The following is a 24,160-nucleotide window of genomic DNA, read 5'->3' on the forward strand; positions in this document are numbered from 1 at the left end:
CGGCGTAATTTTAAATGAATCCTTCTCGGCGAACAAAGCGGTAGTCTTTCTCTGAAAAAAAATAGGAAAGAAAATATGGACGAAGTTACGACGAGAGATCGTTGGTAAAAATAAAATGTTTGTTAGGAATTTTTATGTCGGGATACGAAGTACTGCTCGGTCGAGTTGCACTGGCGTGCCTTCCTTTTAGGAATTCTACAGTAAATGCTGTGCTGTTGTTCACGATCCTGTTACCAGACGGTATCTTTGGTTTGGATTAGATTTGGTCAGGTTAACCCTTGGCTAACCCTTCCACACTATTCTAAACAACTACGCCCTTGATACCAGATAGCTACGGTAACTCACGAAAATATTCGATCACTTGCGAAAACCTTTCATGAATCCCTAGTATACTTATTGTAGTCTGATTTCAGGATTTGCTTCAGGTTTGTATATACAAACTTCTGTAAAAATTGTATATCTAATTTGTTCAAGACATTTTTTATGACGTTCAGATTAGAGGATTGAGGGCACGTAATTCTTGACTCATAATATTCTGTTTATGTCTTATAAGTAGCTTAAAAAAAAATTCTTTGATTACTTATTTCCTTGACATTTAGATCAGTTATTACATCTTGTACAAATCAGTATATACGATAATACTTGTGAACGTGGTATACGTGGTATACGCAGTCATGACGCTAGATTTCATAGCACGAATAGTTGCACGGACATTTTGCATCGATACACAACAAAGGCGGTTGCTGTGCGCTCGACTCAGCAATCTGAAAACGTCGATGTGGACGATCGGATCGATTCCCCTTCCGTACCCCGTATGGTCCCCGAACGCAGCAGCTTCCTTTATTCGCGTTTGAGTGCCCGCTATAGCTCTCCACTAGGATTCGATAACGGGGAGCTGCGATCGGGGAACCGCTCGATAAGCCCCGACAACCTCGAAATACTAATTACCGGACGCGACTTAAAATCAGCCGGCGGCCCTCGCGACTGATCTCGTTGCCACGTTCGGCCACGTTCCAGCTGAAATTTAATTAAGCCATTGCATTCCGGCGAATAATCGCCGATCGATCTGAACACCCATGGAATCGTTCCCCTTCTATACCTTGGCGATGTTTCGGAACGTGTACAGAGCGTAGTTATTTCGAATTACGTTTGTACAGTTACGTCTGATCGGTTTATTGGAACGATTAGGCGATTAATTGCAGTCCTATCGATCTACTCGTTGAAATATTTATGTTTTACGATTAAAACGAGTCACGTGAATTTTTCGTTGAAAGTTGGGATGTGTGCCGGTTGTTTGAGAAGTTCATAGGATGGAATGGAAAGAAAAGTTGTATTACCTTTTAAATGTTTTTATTTTTAATGTAATATAATTAGTACACTTGGTGTATTAATAGACAAAGGCTCCTATTCTTAATATTATTACGCTTACGAGTGAATGGAAGAGCTGGCCCGTAGCTGTTGCTTTGACCTGAATTTTCATTTAATGCAAATGTAATTTGCGGGTTCTATAGTACTAGAATGAGCTTGATAATCTAGAATGAGACAGAAGGACCAAAATAGCCAAAAGCCGTGACAGTGCTACAACTTACAACCCTTAATTGTTCAATTCAAATTCCATCTGAAATCACAATGTGGACGTTGTAATGCGGAACATCTTGGGAATATAAATTATACTCTTGGAAAATACTGTAATATTTTTTTTATGAAATTAGCTTCTTAGGGTGTTTCTCCGAGTAAAATCACTCGCAAAAATATAGCGCGCGAAGGGATGAGAGGATACATATCAGCATATGCGAGAGAAAAAGTTTTTGGAGAAATTGAACGCACCCGTTCCATTACATGAACTCGTATGGCAGCGTTATATCTGTGCACATAATACTGTTAGCCCTCCTCATTTTTTAATATAAGATATCTAAGACAGTTTTGCATCATGTATTAGCTTTGTGAAAAATTCATGAGACAATTTTCGCTGTAATAAATAAAAAGTCACCTTGACGAAGGCTTGATGTTGGGATTACGTGTTAAATATGGAAACTTCGAGGCTGAATATCTCGACCTCGGTACCACTAGGCTTCCTTAACTTAGCCACATGCACATTGTTTCCTTTTTAGCGGATAGTTAAAATTTGAAGAAATTGCAGAGAGACTCGTTTTTCCGTAGAAATACCTTAAGAAGAGAAAGCGAATATAAATATTTACTGCATCAAGACTTACGAGTGAATCGACCTAAATAAAGTGCATACAAAATTCATTTCACTTGAAAGTTGCATTGATTTACTGTGTTTACGAATGTTACATATCAGTCGAAATTTCGATGTCACACAAAATCTTACATAAAGTCTAATCTAATATATCTATACTGTGCGAAAGAAACATGAAAATCATTCAGAGAATAATCTGAAATTCAATGTTCCTCAGAAACCGTTATCGCGAAAAATCATAGAAACAACCGGCAATCTAAAGTTGGTGAAACAGCGGGCTCGATTTTCTCTGGAAACTCATGAAAAAAGCTCGATATTTACTCGCATAACAGACCGACACATTGGCGAAACTTGGCGAACTAGAATGAAATCGCGTTTTCTTACGAAGTACGTAAGTTCTCAAAATTCCAGAAAATCCTGGCCTGGAATTCCCACAATGCCCCTTTTCAAGTCACGGAACGTTAAATAGCGTAACAAACTTCAACTCCATCGAGACCATGTTTCATCCGGTGATCGATAAGGTCTGGGTTACACATCCGTCGAGCGAGCCTCGTACGATTTTCACGAAGTCGCCGGTCGAAAATCGTAGAAAATTGTGTTTTAAGGCGCGAACTTCCTCGGGAGGACAAGAGTTTAAGATTACCTTGGCCAATCAAGAGTTGGATTAAGGAAGATGTAGTCTCTCGGGGCGGTTTCCATGACTACCATCCCCATTTCTATATTCTCCTTTCTGTCCTTCCTCAATAACACGACCCATCTTACCTCCACCACTTCGTCTGGCACGAGGAAAGGTCATAGGGTCGGTCTGCCGCGAAATCGTTCGACTCGCGTCTTGTAATCGCGAAGTAGAATCATCCTAATCTCGATGGCTGACCGCGCGTCACTTTGCTGCCCATTTTCTCGATGGATTGGCTACTTTGCTAAACACTAGTACTCGTAGATTTCAAATAGAGGGAAAATGGAAGACACTTATTCCTTAAATGAATGTCTCTAGTTGATTCGGCAAGGCAATTCAATTAGCGTGAGAATAATCCTATACAGTATGGCGTTAGAGGAAGCCTTACAGTGTTTCCTTTGAATTTTGAAACTCCGTTTCGAATAACAATGACCCAAGAAGAAGATCAGAATTGTGCATCTTTGGACTATATTTTTGCACACCGTGGCGATAAAACTGCATTTTGATCCAAAAAGAAAACGCGAATTCAGTCCACTCGTGGATCTTTGCATATCTTGACGATATATTTACATACATATGGCAAGGATATTCCTGGTGTAAGGAACATGTCAGAAGCGATAAGCGTGATAAATAATATACTTCAAAAGTAAATGTGTTTCTACGTGATGTACACATACGAAAATACGTGGACCTTTACCATAGAAACCTTCTATATACATATCATGTGCGTTATATTTGAAATCAATGTAGAATGGTATATGAAAGATACAAAATATTTACTGCCAACTTATATTTCGTAAACAATTATATATAATTATAGTACAGCATATAATCATCTTAAGAATATAATAATAGTTACAATAATAATTCCATTGAATATGAAGACGTATTCGTACGATGGGTAACTGACTGCTTAAATACTATCGTGATCTTCGCAAAACGTACGTACATATATTTGCGTCAAACATTCTGTAACTTCCATGTACGTCTCCAGATTTAGTTCCGAACTTTATCAATGAAATTTCTAAAAGTCTCGTATAACACACATAATATACCTATTCGTTAAATATGCATAGAAATGTTCCAATACTTCGGTGAACCAGTGCAATTTCCAAGATGCGACACGAAAGCAGTTGCAAAGAGCTCAAGTATCTCAGACGAGAAAACTCGAGGATTCAAGGAGTCGAGACGGTCGAATTTTGTATTTCTAACAACGATAAACGTCGGAAGGAAGGGGAATTCAATCTCGTGCTGTGCGCGTGATAAAATTGTCATATCGCCGGTGAGAAAAGAAACTTTTGAATTCCGCGACGGAAGTTCGAGAAACACGAGCAATTTCTTAAGGTATGCTTGATTTAATAACCGAAGGTAGCGCAACGGCTCTGGTTGCGCAAAACTATCTTAATTAGACCTATGAAATCCTGAGATTACTGGGCGATATGACTGCTGGCTTCACGGTTTGCCCTTGTTACTCCAGAACAAATTCGAAGAGAACGACGGGATGCTAATGGAAGATACGTTGTCTTCGTGAGTAAAAATTACGAACTGGAATTAGGCCTATCAATTCACGCGAGAGCTTTCACGTTCGTAGCATAATCGTTTGATTTCAATGAGATGTTTCGAGAATAAAGTGTAGTTGATTTCATACGTTCTCTTATGTCGATATGTTAAACCTAGATTCCTTGATTAAAAACAAGCACCCTTATATACAAACCATTTTCCTAAATCTATTAATTTCGGAGATATTCCATGAAAAGTGTTTACGATTCTCAACTTTGGCGTTCGCCATTTCAGCGTGTCAATACGTGAAAAAATGAGCGACAACTATTTTTGCGAAAACTACAGCATACGTCAATTCCATTGAAATTGGAGATATACATTGTGAATGATCCCTTATTAATATAAACACAAATTGATATCGTAATTATGAAACGAAATTAATACCCGTTAGCCGTATGCATTATAAATTAACTAAAACTAAATTGTACTACGTTTTGAAGATTTTATCATGTTTCAAATCGTCGAGTATTCCGAGATTTATGAACGAAAGTGTAGGTATATCTCATCAGAAAGCTAAAGCTTTCATTTCTTAATTCTTCACAATCTTAACATACCGTTATATACCTGTCACGTTACAACGTGCATTATTTACGTCAATTGCCACCTCAAACAAGAGAGAAAGAAGAAAACGCGGTAAAAAGTGCAACCAGGAAATTTCCCATCGACGCGCGCTAAATTCAGCAGCGGTAATGTCCATTGCACAGATATATGTAACTTCCCGCTGAAAACGTCGACGTTTATGGCAGCAAAAATGATTCCGATCTATCATCACAGCAAACTTGACTGTTGTCGAGTACGAACGTAATTGAAACCGAGCGGAATTGAAAGAGACAGCTTGATGTTCTTGAGATTAAATGAAGTTGCATCACTGGCGGGAGGGTCGTTGCAGTTGCAGAGCTGCATCTACCGTTCATTAGCGAAAAAGGGGCACAGGGGATGATGGACGTAGGAAACAGAAGGAGGGGAGCATTTAAGCGCTTCTGCTGGTTGTACTGCGCTGCTTTCGGAATGAAAATTCATCACCGCGAATTAAGTTTTTAGCTCCGCAAGCCGTACGCATAACTTGGATTACCCGCCTGACATAAGTGTGCCATTGTGCACATTCAAAATCAAAATTGTTGCAGGATTTTTTAACCATTTATTCTTACGTTCCTATTTTTGCCCATAATTTTCTTCCTCCTTAACGTATCTCTTTTTAATTACGTCCTTAATGAATTTTCCTTCTCCACGTTTGCGAAATTTAATTCGTACGTGCAATGTTTTTCTTGATAACGCTGCAACATTTCACCAGCAGAACATCGTTTTTCATATCTTTCCTCGTGTGCTTTTTGTCTGTATTTTTCCTTTGTTCTTGTATTGTTATCATTGTATATTACATTTCCCTTAACCAATCCAATAGTTCTCCCTTTCTTTTCTACACGTTCCTTACCTATGTATATATATTCTTCTATATCTCTTTATCTCCGTATCGTTCCGAGAATATATTTGTCTTTTATATGGAATATTATATTCTCTTTTTATTCCCGCTTAATCCACTGGATCGTACGTGGCGGTGCATTTTTCTTTTATTTCCTTCTAGCTTGCCATGTACGTATATACGCTTCATCCACGAAGATCCCTCTTTCTCTCTGGACAATACTACATACATCTTCCCTTCAGCATCCACCACCAGAGACTCGAAATACATTTTTTATCCACTGTATCTTATAAACCTAGGCGAGCACATGCCACACCACTTACTTTCCTCCCATTACTCCAATATTTATACGTGTCTTACAGTAAACTTACCGGATCCGAAAATTTGCGAAAAATGAGTATATGAGAGAAAAAATTCAAATCATTTCGAACATGTTTCTTTTAAAAGTCTCTTGAAAGTCTTGATAATTTCTGAACAGCCAGCAAACTTGATAAGTTTGAAAATCTTGTAAGTTTCGATAGATTTTAAGAGTTTCGTAAATATTCATTACCTTACAAGCACATTTTCCATATGTATATTTTTGTCCAAGCACATTGTCCATTGACAAAACGTATTAATGACAGTCTGAAATGTTCGAGTATACTACAAATACATTCGCAATGGTCCACGAAGTATCTGGAAGCTTATCATTGAAAACTTTTACGTATATATTGTATATGTTATACGAAAAATTTTCCTAAGAATCGTAGATGGAGTGCAGGGACTTTCGAGAGTTCCCAGCTTCAAAATCATATTCCAGATGATTTGAATCTCCAAATTCTTGAAAAACATCGAATTATTTCGGAGTTGAGTTCTGAACGTCTATCACAAGTCACAACTAAGACTCCAACTTTGTCAGTGAACCCTAAGGTTGTCAGAGACAAGCATCCTACTCGTTACGCCAAGGAAACATCGAAAGTGTCTGCTCTTCCTTCCTCTGATATACCTTCGGGTCACGTTTTCCAGTCACGTGTACTCTGCACGTAACTGTACTTCATATTTACCGTGCATCTGCTACTCATGCTTTTAAATCCCATTATTCTTCGTTCGCCATTTATTTTCACGAAATACAACCCATCTTTTTTTTTCGTCGTACATTTCCCGCGCCGCGTTTCTATATCACACGCCGTGCTTCGGTAGATGGTATTTCTATTTCCACGTCGCGTTTCTGCTTCCGCTCGCGGCGCAGTATCAACCAAATTTTTCCGCCTTGAGGCGTCTGTACCTACCGTTGGCGGCATTCTCGGCTCCCTTTCGCGATAGGAGACGAAAAAGTGATAAAAAAATCGATTCGGAAGAGGGTTGGACTAAAAGCTCGTACGATTAATAATAAAATGATATTGGTTAATGGAGATTGACAATAATGTTTCCAATATCTTACACGATTACACGTGATATAATGTTATTTACGATTTACCGTACGATGATTATACTCGTAGAGACACGATATATGTATTTCTGTTGATTTTCAGATTTTAAATGTCACGCATAACAAAGTTTCTATAAGCGTTCAAATATTTTCATAGGTTACTGTATATATACAGTGTATCGTATATGTGTGTATCGTGTATACAACTTTCGTGTATTCTTAACTATTTCCAAGAAACAATAAGAGTATGGATAGATTTTTATTTTGACCCGAAATTTTACGAATTGTAAATTGTTCACAAACAAATCCAACGTAGACGCGACATTAATATTACGAAGATTGTTTAATAAAATATTAAACTTCGACATTACACAACTAATAAATATTATTATCAATATCCTGGTACTATATACAATTAACGCTAACGTTTCAAAATATGTATCAGAAGATTCGTCAATCTCCAACCACAATACCAATTATCGTTTCAATGTTGATCGTACACGATCAGTAATGTTGTTAATATTTGTACGGCACGATCAATATCATTGATCAACAAGACATCTGTCGACTAACAACATTATCGATCGTGTTTGATCTTACGGATCAGCAGGCATATGTGCAAAATGGAGAATCACTTAATTTCGAAAGGATGAATACATCCCCGCTATGGTTTCCGTACGGTGTCACTCTTAACGTTCAAATATTCGTTGTTTCGCGCGCATCGGTATTCTTGGTGTATGGAAATGCAATTTAGCGCACGAGGCAGTCTTTGTTGGTCGATTTCGTTGTCTGGAACGGGGACGCACGTTTCGGCCTACGTTATTGTTCCACGAAAGCGTCTTTGTGCGCACTGTCACGCGCTATTAAAAGCGCAACGATAACTTTCTCGACGCGCGGAATTTTCGTTCGTGTTTCGTCGTACCGTATGTCGGTCGGTGACAAAGGGACGGCTAAACGTCGCTGAATGTCTGGTACGTACGCTTTGTCGTTTCATGATACAGACAATGGTTACGGAGACGGATGAAAAAGTCCAAGAAGAAGTTGGTTTTTTTTGGTTTCTTTTTTCAAGACGAGAACTGGATCTAGGGAAAAATTTTGCGAATATGTTGGAGCAGACGGGTTTATGAGATTAATTCGCGCGGACGGGTCATGAGACGGAAATGGAGAGGAATGCATTTCACGTCGAAGCTTGTCTACTTTTTCTACATTGCTTCCGTAATATGACCTCCTTTGTAATTCGTTTTATGGAGGAAATAGGTTGAATTAATTCAAACGTTGCGCGGTCTAATTGCTAATTCTGTAACGCGACACTGTTCTAGTTTTATATAATTTACTATATTATAACATCTGTTGTACGCTTCGTATAATTAGAATTCTGTTGCGCGTGTGGCTCGGTAATTAAGGCAAAGAAAGATTAAAGGACAGAGAGAAGGTTAGAATTTTCTACTGGGGTCAATGTAAACTAAACTCACTTCACTGTTTGAATAGACACACCTCATGTGTAAATAAAAGTAAGTGGGATAATTTATATTATTTATACCATGTTATATTCGTTCTATCAACTATATTTTCGAGGCTTGTGTTTTCCAACGTTCATCCCTCTGGCAGTAGGGGTAGAATACTCTTCATATACAGAGCCATTATCTTACGTTATTATGTAGAAAATCTTGTTCAATTTTTCATAGGTTGAAAGTGCACTCTAGGAATAAAGCTATTTCCCGTTCGAAGTCGCTGCTTTCCGTTCTGAATACCACTTACCATTTACCAGCATGTACTAAACACGATCGATCTCCGCCAATCGAGATTCCAAGGTTCACGCGGGACGACGCCGATCGTCGTCGATGTCTCCTTGACCGGATTTTCACGCGAACCGAATCGTGCTACGCTCGTAAACGTAGCCTGTCGTCGCTCCGAATTCCAAGCTTTCCACATTCTCTTCCGTTTACTTCTACCGTGTTTATTTCATCAAACGTTTCAACCATGAACATCGCTCTCTTAAACTTTAGCACCGCCGTCTTATTTCGCTTTTAAGTAAGAATTAACGTCCCGTATGAATCTACACGTAAAACGATTCACCATTATCTTCTTCTTGAACTTCTTGTTTCATACTCGTACTTCGTCCCCGCGTTCTTCCCGATTAGGTTTCATATTAAACGCAGAAGCGAGGAACAACGCCCGATTCGACAACTTGCACGATTTTTATGACCATTTAATATTTTACACTTAACGGGACAAATTTTGTTTGCCGTCATAAAAGAACAATAGCAAGGAGTTTGCTCGAATGGAGAAATATTTTATTGGATAATAAAGACAAGGCGACAATCGAGGAACGACCAATGTTTTCTTCAAACTGATTACATTACGCCTCTTAGTTTAATTTTTGAATTATAAGTTAGATCAAGGAGATCCTTCTGAATTGATAGGAAACTTGTCTATATTAATGCAAGCTGTGCTATTTAAATCTTAAAATATCTGCGTAGTAGTATATATGGAAAATAGTAAAAAGTATCATCCTCGTGTCTTAACGTTACAGTTTACGAATTTTATAGAAATAGAGTAAACTTTTAATTACTCTTTTTATTATTTACTTTTAATTATACTTTTAATTATTCCACAGTTGGATATTAAAATAGTAGACGTTAGTGTAAACGAAGTATGATCTAATTTAAAGTAGTAATCTAATTTCATTCTTCCGTGGGATTCGTCCTTTCGCGATCCTTTATGTCTTCGTTAACGGTGGATCATTTTCCTTCGATGTTTCGAACGTTTCTTGCAACAAGGTTTACACTGCAATAAGCATTTTGCCACCATATGTCCGCACATTTCTTCCGAACCATCACTGTTTTACTTCTTCGCTCAGGCAAGTGGCATTAACCTAGAAAAGCTCCGTTTGGTTTGACGGTCTCGAAACACTGGTGCGCTGCTTTTCAACTAGACTCCCGTTTCAGAAGCACATTATTTCTGACATTAAGTCGACGTGTTGAACCCTTTTCTTCCAACGATTTTGCTCCATTTGTCAGTTGACTTCAAAGAATTGTCTTTTCTAATAATTTCAGACAAAGGCTTATTATTTTATTCCTTTATATGGTCTATTTTATATTCTCATCATATTACGTTACGGGATTATTTACAAGGTTAATGCTATACAATTTATGTAGAATTAAAGTAATGTTAAAAAACACCAACGAAAAAGTACACCAATAAAAGTCTTCAAATTAATTTGAATTTTAATTCAGAAATATGTTCGTGGAGCATTTCTTCCCTTCAATTAGGTATATTCTTCTAAACCTATAAATTTCCTATCGCATAAAAATCCTTGCAATGAGTTTCTAATTTCTATCAAACTCAACCTACGTAGTATTCTATATTCTACTCATCTTATCTTCTTCTATTCTAATTTTCATCACACAACAAAATCTATCCCACTATGTACACCAGTCCATACCATCGCTATCCTTGATGAGAAGATTGTTAATGACATAGCACAGGGGCAAGCCAGTTACGTGCTATTCGCCATCGCTCGTCATTACACTACACATGTAATCTTATTGTGATAATACGCGTGCTTATCTTCAAGATTGTATCGGATTTATCAAAAGTAATCAATCAGACCCGCATTCCTTTGCCCGGTCATATTCTAATTTCTGCATAATACTGTACAGTACATAGACAATACAACAGAGATAAGCACGCCTATTCACCACAAGCGTTATATATGTAAACATGACAGAATGACAAATATGGTCAGCGATAGAGAGCGGTACTTCTCGTATCTCCGTGCTGTCTTCTAATCACCTCCATTTAATACCTCTTCCTTCAATCGTCTCACCTGAGGCAACCCTATTAAACAGACTGCGGATGTTTATGCAAATTCATATTTTTATGAATATAAAATGAGAAAAGTGGAATCTAAATAACTTAACTACTAAATATTACAAGAAATACCGTGCTTTAAACATTTTATATATTCTTGCATGTTCAACTTCAGGCCAGTAAATGCATAAAAACCTGTAGTCTATTAATAAACTTCCATCCCAACAATATCCTCTTCCACCATTTTTTCCCTCCTCAAGGAACACCATCGTTCCATCGCCATGATCCAAGCCGTAGGTAGAATCCAGCTAGCTATATTATTGTTGTTAACAGAGTGCCCCTGGTTGTTTCAGTTACGGAAGCCAGTGTCGACACTCTCGATCCCGGGGGCGATGAAGAACAGCGGTGGCGTGGCCGGTGGGGGCGGCGTGGGGGGCGCCGGGGGTGGCGCCGGGGGTGCTGGTTGCGGTAGCGGTGGCGCTACCGGAACCGGCGAGGACGCCGGTATCGCCCTGGTCGGCGTCCACTCGGAGTACCCACGGTACGTGGACGACCGCGTGCTAGCCGGCGGTGGCCAGGTGAAAGGACCATCGGGCAGCATAGGACCGGGCTCAAAGCACAAACCGAACGTTGGCTACCGGCTCGGCAGAAGGAAGGCCCTGTTCGAGAAGCGGAAACGCATCAGCGACTACGCGCTCGTCATGGGCATGTTCGGCATTATCGTGATGGTCATCGAGAACGAACTGTCCAGCGCCGGAGTCTACACCAAGGTGAGTCGATGATCATTCTTCGTTTGCTTTGGTTATTGGGGCTCTTCCTGTTGGGTTTGGTGCAGGATGAAAGGTCGTTAACGTTTGGCCAGCTGTATCGCATTGTGGTAGATGGTGTTTAATTATGTTGTAAGTTTTAACGATGATTAAATGGTTTACGATTATCGAAATAGACAGATGATGCCTAATTTTCTTGTGAATTTTAACGAAGATTGAATGGTTTACGATTAACAAAGTTGATGGATGGTGCTTGATTTTCTTGCGAGTTTTAATTATGTAATGCTGTTTGAATGGTGTGAAATTATCGATATTGATAAACGATGCCTGAGCTCCTTCCAAATTTCATCGAAGATTAAATGCACTACGGTTATCAAAACTGATAAACGACATCTGATTTTTTAGCGAATTTTAATAAGTATTAAGTAGTTCGTATGGAAATTGAGGCTTCTGGGTGGAAATTGTTTCATAAAGACATAGTTTCATCAAGTATCGAATCATCAATCGACGAGTACGTGTTCCCTAGAAGTTATTTTGCAACCTAACTTCGTTTAAAAAAATGTAATCTCAATTAACCTTATGGAAGAAACGAATATTAGATGCAACGATATTCTTAATCGAACTATGATCATTTGCATAAGAGCCTGTACTTTATCAGCACCACGGAAACTTTAAAAGCGTTCAATTTTCTCGAATGCTTGCTATAATCCTACTATAAAAAACAGAGTCTGCTACGAACAGACCGTTTCCATTTCTATACTCCAGATTTTCGCGAGTGCAAGAAGACGAGCTCAGGTATGGGTTTTCTTGCCAACTTCTTAATCGATTCAGCCGGCCAACTTCGCGATCAGTTTCTCTCGTTAGCTGAGCGTTCAAAGCTGACGCGTTCCTTATGTAAATCCGCTCGGAACTTTTCAAAGTCACGCTCTCGTTATGGAATTAACGACTACGGCCATTTAGCGTATAATAAGACGCGCTTACGACTCAATGGCTATATTTTGACGCGACTACTATCTTCATTCTTTAATTTTCCGGTATACGACTCAAATGCGTAATTCTTTGTTGCGAACATGCTTATTTCGTCGCGTCATACACTGTTCAATTGTTTGTTGTATCACATTGATATTCACATTTTGTATCTGCATATTTCACACTTATTTTTATTCGCTTCTTCTTATCTGCGTATTCTTTAATCCTTGATATTTTTCTTTATCCTACTATCGTACGAAGAACATATCAACGTATAAAGCACTGTATTGACATTGAAGCAATCTTATAACGTCACATTTTTGAAGTGACCTTCGTGCAATTTTTATATTTTGCTGCTATAATGCTTTAGCGTACGAAAAACATCTAGTGTAGGAAAAACATTTAGTAAATGACGAGAGATAAGCTGAGAAAGCTTTTATGTTTTCTCATTACACGATTGTTAAATGCGCGTGACGATGAATTTTAATCTTACCTCTGAGTAGCTTATGTCCCAAGGGATGTATTAAACGTGTCTACCAGTAACGTTTCTAGTTTCTAGAAATGCGATGATCACGTGTTTTCCTAGCGGAACGACATAAGTACCCGTTTCAAGTGCCAAATCGCTAACTCAAGATGTTACTCCATTAAAAACGTAAATTAAGAAACTTCTTTTTGTGCTAAGAATTAATTTCATCTTTTTTTTAAGTAGGAAATCTCCTCCAATTAAATTTCGTATTATAATTCTATAGAAAGAATAGCTGATTGAATATTCCTAGAAATGAAAGCGAGTGAATCGTTCATTTTGTCACCGACATTGCTTTCCTTGACAACGATGTAGCTTTTTCTTTTAATGGTCTCTTTTAAATGGTTCGATTCGAAGCTCTTCATTTTCCCGCTAATTCAAAGTTGCTCGCGTTTCGTTCAATTAACCTGCATTTTGCCCATCAACGGGCGCGGCGATTCGATAAACTGAATGTCTGCCACTTTGAAAGTGTTGCCAAAGCCGTTTAAGTCACCGTTCCCGCAATTAAATAACAATCTGATATGTTAATTAAATGTTACGAGTGAGCGTCGATAGACAGTTGCAGAGAATCCCAGAGAATATTCCATTTATTTTGCTTTATTTCTTATTCTACTTCACATTAACCGTAAAAATATTTCCTCGATTGTTTCTTGTATCGTATCTAAACGCATCGAACAATTTTCCTTAACAAATCAATTAATTACGTAGAAATATCCTATTAAAATCATAATTTCATAGATTGTTTATAAATTTTGCCATAAATTTTCTCAAGTAAAAATAAATCTCGACCTTTAGAAACTTGCAATATCTTAGGATCTTACGATATAGCCCATTGAAATTGCAATTTCATTATTAGAAATCAATTTTTTATTATTAAAAAATCCGTATGATATATTTTCCCAACGACCAATAAAAAAATTCATACAACTATCGAAGACTCCTTTTCCCATCCCAAACATTACAATCTTCCAAATAATCCTTTATTTCGTCTGTATATTCAAAAATGAGATATACCTGAAACGCAATAAATCAGCTGTTCACAGCAACTGAATAAATAGGATAGCGCGAGTCAATCCAATTTGGCATGAGTTATTGTGTTGTTTATTTTCCGAATTCTTTCGATCGCTCGAATCTTTCAGCCGGTTCAACGGAAACGTCAACGATGTCGCTGTTTTTCCAACCACCTACTTCATCCTCTCACTAATCATCGGCCGTCGGATTGGTTAAATCTAGTGTGAGCAAAGGAACACGGTTGACGACTGAATTACGCTGTTGACCGTGGCAATCTCTCTGAACTGGCGCCAAGAAGCAACGAATAGATTAACAATATTGGTAATGGAGTGGGAAGCTTGACTACAAGTAGGAAGGAAATATTCTGCTCTGTGTGTGTGTGTGTGTGTCTATGTGTGTCTCAGCTAGCTTGAGAAAGAAGGCCAGGAGGGTGCATTCGATTGCTCCCTTTCTTTCTGGCCTCGAATATGCTGGCGGGATTCTGGGCCAAACCATACATTTTAGGGGAGCTCTGGTCGACCGGAATCCCTTATATACGGTGTTCTATAAACTATGAAGCGGATTGCTGATAGAAGCTTCTGATATTATAGAAGAAACGTTTAGAGTATAGTAATTTTGAATTGGTGGCAGGAATTGGATAAAGAAAAATGAAAATTAATTCTTTGTTTTACACATAGTAGAAGAATCTGAGAAATTTTTAATTTCTATTACGAAATGATATTTCACATATATAAAAAATGATAAATTTGTACATTCAGAATTTATATTTCTGCCATATATAAATTTATAAATTTTGATCGTGCAACATTGTTTCCATGTAAAATTGTATTGTTATAATTTTATTATTTTGCTGTATTCATAAAATCTCATAAATTTTCACGTCACGTTACGTTACGTTCGATTGAATGAGAATTTAGTAACCAACAGTGAAATAGTATTCAATAGTTTAGTGAACAAATATTATGTGAAAGGTGTATTAATAATTCAGATCGATCTACGCGATAAAATTGATTTCGAGTAAACGAAGTCGGTAGACCTAAGACGGCTACATTCGATGTAAAGAACGTAAGGTATGTCAGCATTTACTTTTAGTACACCGATAACACACCCCGTATATGCGTTTCGCCTTTCAAGAAACTCACAGAGATATTTACGCTTGTTCGCCCTCGATTACCAGATTCGTCTGGAAACGTGCGTAACGCTTGGAAGAGCTCGAAAATTTACAGTAGCAGATACGTGCATCGACTTGCAAATACCGCGGATCACTGGAAATCCCTCGAAGAGGAAATTTCGAAAATCGAACATCCGGCACGAACATTGAGTGTCTCATTTTTTATGCATTGCTCTTCTAGATACGATGGATTCGTGTGACTATATATGCACATCATATTACTGCGTGTTTCATAAAATCTAAAAATTTAGAAAGACGTTAGATTAAAATTTCTTTTACTTTATAATAATTTCTATTAAAAAATGTATCGGAGTAAAGACAATTATTACAGATGTTTGTAGTATTAATTTCAAATAAATAATGAAATTAGCAGCAAGTTTTACTAGTTCGATATTCATTTAAACTGTCATTGCTAAGATATAGTTTCTTAACGTGGAACAAAAATATGGAAGTGTCATTGTTGGCACGAGAAAGATAAGAAAAAGTGATGTAAGAAGATGTTTCACTTAGGAGAACCGCGAGTAAGATGAAACTGTAAAGAAATCCGTATTACCTTCAAACATTGAAATATCTACACTATCATCAAAAAACCATCGTTACTAGAAGTTAACGCCATAAATACATTTGAATTTTAACCAATGAATTCCAGTTAGTAAATGGCAATTCACGAGAAGACAAATAAATCGCTATACATCATCCTTTTTTCGAGAAGATCCCATGGGTTTAACGTTCCGGAAATTCGATCATGCGTCGTTGCTCGCCGATGTTCTGCTCTGATTACGGTTTTTTCCTTATTCGAACGTTGGAATCGTGATTGGTTGATTGTCTTCTACAAGTTTCTCGCGGCTGAGCACTGTCACAAAGAATAAATGGCGAGCACGTGGCAGAACCCGGAAATGAATACTAGCCCTTGAAAAGCAGACGAGGAATTGCATTACATATTTCTCTTGTACCGTGGTATTGCGTTGAAATCGCGTGGAAAATTTGATTTTCGCGAGTTGTGAAATTACTGAGAGAAAGATCTGATTTATTATCAAATCTATTACAGACAAAGATATTTAATAATACGGATAATGTTACTGGTAATTTCTAGTAATTGGCAATTAATGGCTAATGACTTTAAAAACGGATCAAATGGAGAGTTGCTCGTATCGTATAATAGTTTCCATGGAATCTGATATTGGTTCAAAGGTACAGATTTATATGATCAAATTCTGGAATTCGATACAAATGTTTCCTATACTATGAAGAGCTCGATAAACCGATACTTACTACGCTAATCGAAAATGTCGATATTCAAATGTTGCGATAATACCTCTTCTTCATCCAAGTGGAATTTATGGTTTCCCAAGGAATACATCGAGCCATTAAACGTACCAATCGCACTCGTACTCGATTCGTGTTAAAGAAGGTATTGATTTCACGGGAAATTGCTTCCATTTCTAAGAATACTAGAAAATTTATCATTCTATAAGTTTTTATATTTTAAAAATTTCAAAGATATTAGATAGATTTAATAATTGGCATTTATAGAGTAGACGTATAAGTTACGTATTCGTCAGAAAATTTTACGTAGAGAACCTAAAGTTTCACTTGGAAACCCACTTCTTCCCATTATATCGACATTCTTTAAACTAGTAGATTCTGGCCCTTAATTCGTTTAAGACTGTCATAATTATGACAGGTGACTAACGTTATTACGCAGCAGTTGAGTCGTTCTAAAAGAAGTCTTACAAGATCGAATAGATTAGTTTATTTTAGCCTCGTCTGTCTCCAACTAGAGGAATACCATACTGCATTAGACAACGCAATTCAGTAAAACTAGACAACATACAGTCGATAAAGACGAGGCTATGGGCCAATGAAATTTATTAAAGTTGGTCGTTAGTGGTTTCGTCTATATATTCTTCTATATTATCTTTTAAAAAATTAAGAAATATCCTGAAATATCTCTGAAAAAATTAATCAACATAAAAAAATTAATTGAAAGCTTGCAAAAACTTCCTAATTCTACGTAATTATACCTTCGCAAACTGAAACGCGTCAAATCAACACAAGTCCCATCTCTTTCACCTCGCTGTGCGCGCAACATTAACTCTTTTTGCATCAACTCCTTTGCATTTGTCGACTATCATTAACGAAAAAACATAAGGACAGTAAGAAAAAGAATAAGACAAATGCGAAGAACGCTCCAAAAGGGCGAAAGTAGTTAGCTAGTTGCTGCAGAATAATCCAACAAAAGTGAGTCTCTCGTGTGTTTCTCGCGAGCAGTTCACGTGTGACAAACATGGAACAAAATGCTCACTAATTAACAAAGTCAAATGGCTTACACGTTTCATGAAACCTGAAGATTAATGCTTCATACTGTTTAAACTCTCCTGAAATCCCTACGTTAGGACGAATTTACACTTTTATGGTTTGTGCATCATGGATAAGTTATTCACACTGAAAGATGTAAAGATTGCTTTCATTTGCTTGTTTTATCCAAAGTGAGATCAGTAAACTGCGGTTGTTTATCTATTTATGAAAAATTTAAATGCAGATTCAGAGAATTATTTGAACACTTGTAGACATCTTTAGTATATTTAACACTTGTTATACGTTAACTTACGTATTGAGAAATTTTTAGTGCAAAATTGCACGCTGCGCGTATAATACGAAAATATGTACAAAATATCTAAAATAGAGTATTTATTATGATATTTGGTACATGGAATCTATTTAAATTCCATTTCCTTAATTTTGTTGGTAAAAATATAAAGAATCAGTATAAAAATAAAAAATCTAATTAATATATCTATCTATTAATATAATCTAATTAAAATGGCTATTCGTGTCGTATATTATCTTATTCAGAAATCCAAAATAATAATTATTTTTAACATTTTTTGGAAAAAAAGTCGTCGAGAAAGAAAATAATTTTTATCCAAATGGAAGCCAGTTATCAATAAATCTCAAAGAAAATACTCAAAAACTGAAACGATTAGAAAGTATTAACTTTTAATTGATCTGATTATGAATAACGATTATGAATGATTAAAATCTTCGTGTCTACGAGTAATCGTCGACGACGAAAATTTAATTTTGGTTACCAGTGACCAATATAAATGATCAGAATTTTTTTCGTCGTCATTTATAATTGTTATTCGTAATCAAAATTTTCTAATTAAAGATATTAACTTTTATACCACAACTTTTACAATTCGTCTTATAAAGGCTACGATATCTGATATTTTTACAACACCAAGTGTTTAACCTCGCTTCTATTCTCGTCACGGATACCAACTATTCCAGTGAAAAGAATGAGCGAATCCGGAAGATTCGAATCCAATAAGTCACGTTGTAGAGTCGAGTATCGAATTATGAGAACGCCTGTGTAAACGTTTGCGATACGCAGTTGCGTCGGAATGTTTGGTTTTCCTATCACGAGCTGCTTAGAGACGGCGTCCTATTTCTTGACAAACCGACTAGGACGAAATGAAGCGGAGTCAATATTCGTCAACGATAAATCCTCGCCGGTTGTTTATACGGTCCGTCGAACAGCATAGTGCTTTATGTACCGGGTATTATGAATCCGCGAGGCGTAGGTGTGCATATCTAACGATGGAACGGAGTGCAATTCGCTGCTGGGAATATTATACCGATAGGAAATGCTATTAACGCAGTTTGTGCATATCGAAAACTATACAAGGATGTACGATTATATTGGAGTACATGGTACGTTAAAGTGGATCGAATATCGGTCGAGTCAATGGAATTTCCGAAATTATAGGGCTCTTCGATGTTCTTCCTTCAAAAAAGGATGTTTAACGCATAACACATTTACATTATTGTGTGTAAGTATCCGAGCACTTCGTTGATTTGTAGAAATTTTATTATCCACATTGAATTTTTGTATAAAAGTATAATTTGTTTCTGTGGTATAGAAACCATAATCCGTGACATAGAAAGCATAATCCGTGGCATAGACTCCATGCCGTCTGCAGTTATACGATATTATAAAACAAGAGATTGAAACGAACATGTATAAATGTTTCATTTGTCGTTCAACTCATGAACACTCAGGCAACAATTTTCAAATATTATGCTAAAAAGTTCCCAACAAACTTAAAATATAATATATTTAAACTAAAATATTCCAATATTCTCGAAATCATCGTGAAATTCCTTGCCCGCCATCTGTCTACGGTATGTCCGCGTAGTTGCAGGAAATTCAGTTCCAGAGCGGAAAGTTACCGTAACACATATTATTATATGAGATACCGGAGATAACCGCGGTAGATTGGTGGCAGCCACATGCAGCACGTATCATTGGCCAGTCGCCAATGACCAACGGGGTGGAGGTAAATTTAAGTATCTAGTTCATGTTCGTTGGCGTGCATCCCCCTTGAAATATCCCCTCTGGCGCCAAGACCGCACTCGCTGGCTCGCTCCACGTTTTTCTATTAATTTCTATCGTGTCTTACCGATTTTTTTATAAGGGGCCGTTGCAACCTTTACGACAACAAGACAACAATTCACCCTCGCGTCATTTGTCCCTGCGATAAAACTCGCTCCGTTGCTTGTTTGTCCCGCACGTCCGATCGTAATCTTCCTCCCTATCTGTAACTTCATACGGTTCCATCCTTTTTCTTGGTGCTTTCTCGAAAATGGTGAAAACGAATCCGATAAAATCGTTGACATTTTTGGTGTGGTTTGTGTGTTCCAGAATTTTACCATTTACTTTGTCATCTGGTTTACCGAACGATGACGTAATTACAAAGAAAACTAGTTTTAAAACCTTTCATTATGTATTTAACAAATGTAGCTTTAATTAAACAATTTATTTCATAAATTAATGTTTGTATCAAAAAGAACTGAAGACACATTGCCCTAAGATTTATTCGTGTGAAACCATGTGTTATTGGAATTTAATAAAATCTACTAAAATTATGTACATATATTATATATTTATAAAATGCAATAAAATATTTTATTTAATTTCGTAAAATTTTAATTTATATCTTAATAATGCGGCCTGTGAAATTCTTGCCGCAATACCGTATACAAGGTGGTCCAGTCAATTAAAGGACATACAAATCTTTATTCAGCGGATAGTGTCTGTAACAGTTTCAAAGACGTGTTCCGTTTCCTGTGTCGCGGCATGTTTCCATAAAATCCAATCAAAATCGCAAAGCGTGACCCGCGAAGTAACAGAATGCATTAGCTTTGATCCTGAATTCTGAGCCGATCCTGTTGAATCTCTCACTATGTTAAGCGCGCGAGCAAACAGCCATAATATGCTAATACTAAAACTTGACCAAGGAATTATTCACGCGGACCCTTGTAATCGTCTTCTGCACGAACAAGTGTGTTAATTTCAACGATTAGAGCTGTTAGTTTTCCATAACTCGTACGACACGGCTCTTTGTGATTTACGAAATCGATGTTAGTGTTCTAAAGTTACAGGCAATATGGTATGTTCCACCATATATGGACATGGGAACTAAGCGTACGTCGCTATGCATATACCATGTGAATGCAGCGTCATGGACGTAGGTGTGCCGCATCCTGGCTGGGTCATTATAAACACTAATTGTGTACCTTACTGCTTATACATAGTATACGTATATACGTAGTTGATGAAAAGGATTATGATGGAAATAGGTTCGTATCCCAGTTTTGCATCTTTAGATTTCTATTAACAATTATTCAACATTAAGATCTATTCTTAAATGAAAAAGAATGTTTCTCGTTTATTGATATCTATGTCTTCTTCGTGATATCTTTATCACACTCTATGAATATAAGGGATCTCGGAAAAATTGTCGCATCTTATACTTCCGCTCGTTAAATAAGCTCTAAAAAGCTGAATAAAGTGTGAACCTGATAAAGAGGACGAATCCATCAAACCCAAAGTTTTCAGGTCAGTTATTTTTATGGCTGATGCTCACCATTAGATCCGTGAAATTTTTTATGCCGATCTTTTATTGTTCTACCATCCTCCAATCTGCAAATTCGTCCTTTTCGCTTAATATCGTATTAAACTTAATATTTTAATATTTTTGCATATTATGTGCAATCTAAACATTTCTGCACTTTTCAATTTCTCATAAAATATTTATCGAAAATCGTTGGATTTCCAAGTGTATGTAATTTTAACATTGCAATATCTTCTGAAGGAAATTCATTTAAAAGCTTTACAAAGTTCATGTTTTTAATTGAGAGTTTACTCTTCGTTTTCTTACGGCTGATAATTAAACATTTCAACTATTCAATGTACAAAGAATTTTCGCTAGATAAAATCGCAAAAAGTCGATGATAAGTCGACACGGTGCACCGGGTTTGTTCTCTAATCCCTATCAGAAAGCCAGGGTAAAAGCACTCGAATTTTTTTTCGACACCATTTGTATCTCGCCACTGCCACCAACACCACGAAATATAGCGATCCTAATCCTCGCATAACATGCAAACCCTGTAGAGCAGATTGTCGCCGAGAAAAGGACTCGTGGCATCCTGAGAGCCTGTATCGGTCGTGGAAACCGAGATATCTGACGCAAGAACGGAATAAGAAGGTTGCTGGTTTCCTTCGTTACGAATCGTATCCAATACCAATAGAAAGATAGTTTTGTTTAAATATAATTGTCAGTACCCTAAATTTTAAAACTATTTCCCTGTAAAAAAATAAACAATTCGACTTATCATATTTTCTGCACTATGCTTTTTAAAGAAAAGAAAATTTAGACACGTTGCATACTGAAACAGAGAACATTTTCACCACTCGACAAGAGAAGACAACAATTAAAAAAAAATATTTTCTACATTAATGTATCTTTTGCTCAAAAAAAAAAAAAGAAACTTCTGTACGAGGAATATAACAAACTTTATTTCGCGAATATTTCAGTCTTGTGACTCGAAGATCTCCAGAAATCAGTAACGAAGAGTTTGCAAACAGAACCGTCATTAGTACGTTCTGTGTTTTACGAAATCTCCAATTTAAGAGGTACGCGAGGGAAGAAAATGTGAAACTGTCACAGAGTTGTAAAACAGACCCCTCTTTTCCAGGGATTGTAAAACTGAGCTTACTATTTCACCTGAATCGTTGGTAATCTATTACAGTGATCGATATAACTGTAAACCACTAATTAAAAAAGACAAGCTTTTTTAAGATTAATTTTCGGCATTCTGTATCTAAGAAAGCAATTTCGTTGCTTGATGAAATAATCTCGGATCGCAATTTAAAAATTTTGATTGGATATTGAGTTAATTTAAACATTAATTCTTCCATCAACGACAATACCGAACAACTAATCATCAAGTTTCGAGTTGAATCTAAGCGACCGAATTTCATTTTCCTTGTGTGTGATTCGTTTCACGCGATAGGATAGTTTTAACGAAATCAGAATTATCTAAATTGAAAGAAATTTTATTCGTTGGATTTGTAATATTCATAAAAGTTTAGGATCCCTGACGCTTTTTAAAGAACGAAAGAAGGGGCTGAAAGTCGTATCAACTACTCGGCTCGTCTATTTCTTATCCTCACGATCGCTCTTCCAGACGAGAGAAAACAAAACTTCAGAATTACAACCGGTCGTTTTTGCTCGTGTGAAACGACTTGCTCGAGGTTCGCCGAACTGCACGAAGATCGTTAACGTTTATTAATGAGGGTAATGAATAAACATAGGAACGAGGGTGTTCCCGAATTTCACGGTGCAAAAACGACCGCGTAACGCTTACGAAGGGAGTAGAAAATTTCGATGGAACGAGGTTCTCAGTTCATTCCGCGCGATAACAAGAAACTTCGATGGAACTTGATATTCCGACAAGAAGATTAATTTGCTTTTAATCCTTCTAACTAGTGGTCCCTTTTGTTCGCTCTGCCTGTTTGCACCTCGTTGGAAGACAACTCAGAAAGCATGAACAAAGAAGTATTTATTGGGTTTGAAGCTGTGTAACTTGCTTAAACTTCTAATCATCCCACGAACGATTGCGAAATACTTTAAAATGTTATCTTCTTTGTAGTGTCAAATATAAAATATAAACTATTCTCGTCAAAAGTGCTGGCTTTACTTAAAAACAAATTTATTTCAATTGATTATTATGTTATAAAGATTAGTTCAAATGAAACGCATTCCAGATTTAGCGAAACTTTTTCCTACCAATACCGTTTTTAAATTAGATTTCTCTTGAATCTGTTTACGTAAGAACGTGAAATGTAAAATGCATTTTAATATTTTTATCAAAAATGCTCGTTTCATTCGAAAACAATTTATATGATTGTCGATGTGTTGCTTTCATAAATTGGTTAAATTTATATGCCTCTTATGTTCGATGAAATTCGAACTAAATATGCGTGTAAAACACTGTAAAAGATCTAAGTTATGTTTAATCTATAAGGGAAACGGAAAAGGGCAGGAGAACGAAAAAAGCTGGTTGTTTGAGTTCAAATCCCCTTCTGTCAAATGTGTTATCACCCCTTGGCTCGAAGCACGATTTCGAAGCGAGCTTTGCGAAACGGTTCGACGCTTTTGTGTTCGTTTGCGATTACTTGGAGTTCTGTTTTGCAATTCAAAACGCGGCAGTCTGGAAGGGTTTGCAGGGCTATCGACAATTTACGATTTTGGACGTGGAGTCTGCCCCGTTTGGTATGGCACGAGGAGGAGGAA

General features: G+C 37.0%; 1 protein-coding gene across 1 annotated transcript in view; it reads left to right on the forward strand.

The window, feature by feature from the left end:
• The window catches only part of LOC117206261 (small conductance calcium-activated potassium channel protein-like), a gene marked incomplete at its 3' end in the record, with an annotated part of 194,225 nt that overhangs the window by 153,188 nt on the left and 16,877 nt on the right, over positions 1-24,160 (forward strand). Inside the window, exon 5 of the mRNA XM_033445429.1 lies at positions 11,428-11,844. Within this exon, the coding sequence (XP_033301320.1) occupies positions 11,428-11,844 (417 nt within the window). The remainder of the gene's footprint in view (positions 1-11,427; positions 11,845-24,160) is intronic.

This window comes from Bombus bifarius, unplaced genomic scaffold (genome assembly GCF_011952205.1).
Source record: "Bombus bifarius isolate JDL3187 unplaced genomic scaffold, Bbif_JDL3187 scf7180000008000, whole genome shotgun sequence".
Classification (NCBI taxonomy): domain Eukaryota; kingdom Metazoa; phylum Arthropoda; class Insecta; order Hymenoptera; family Apidae; genus Bombus; species Bombus bifarius.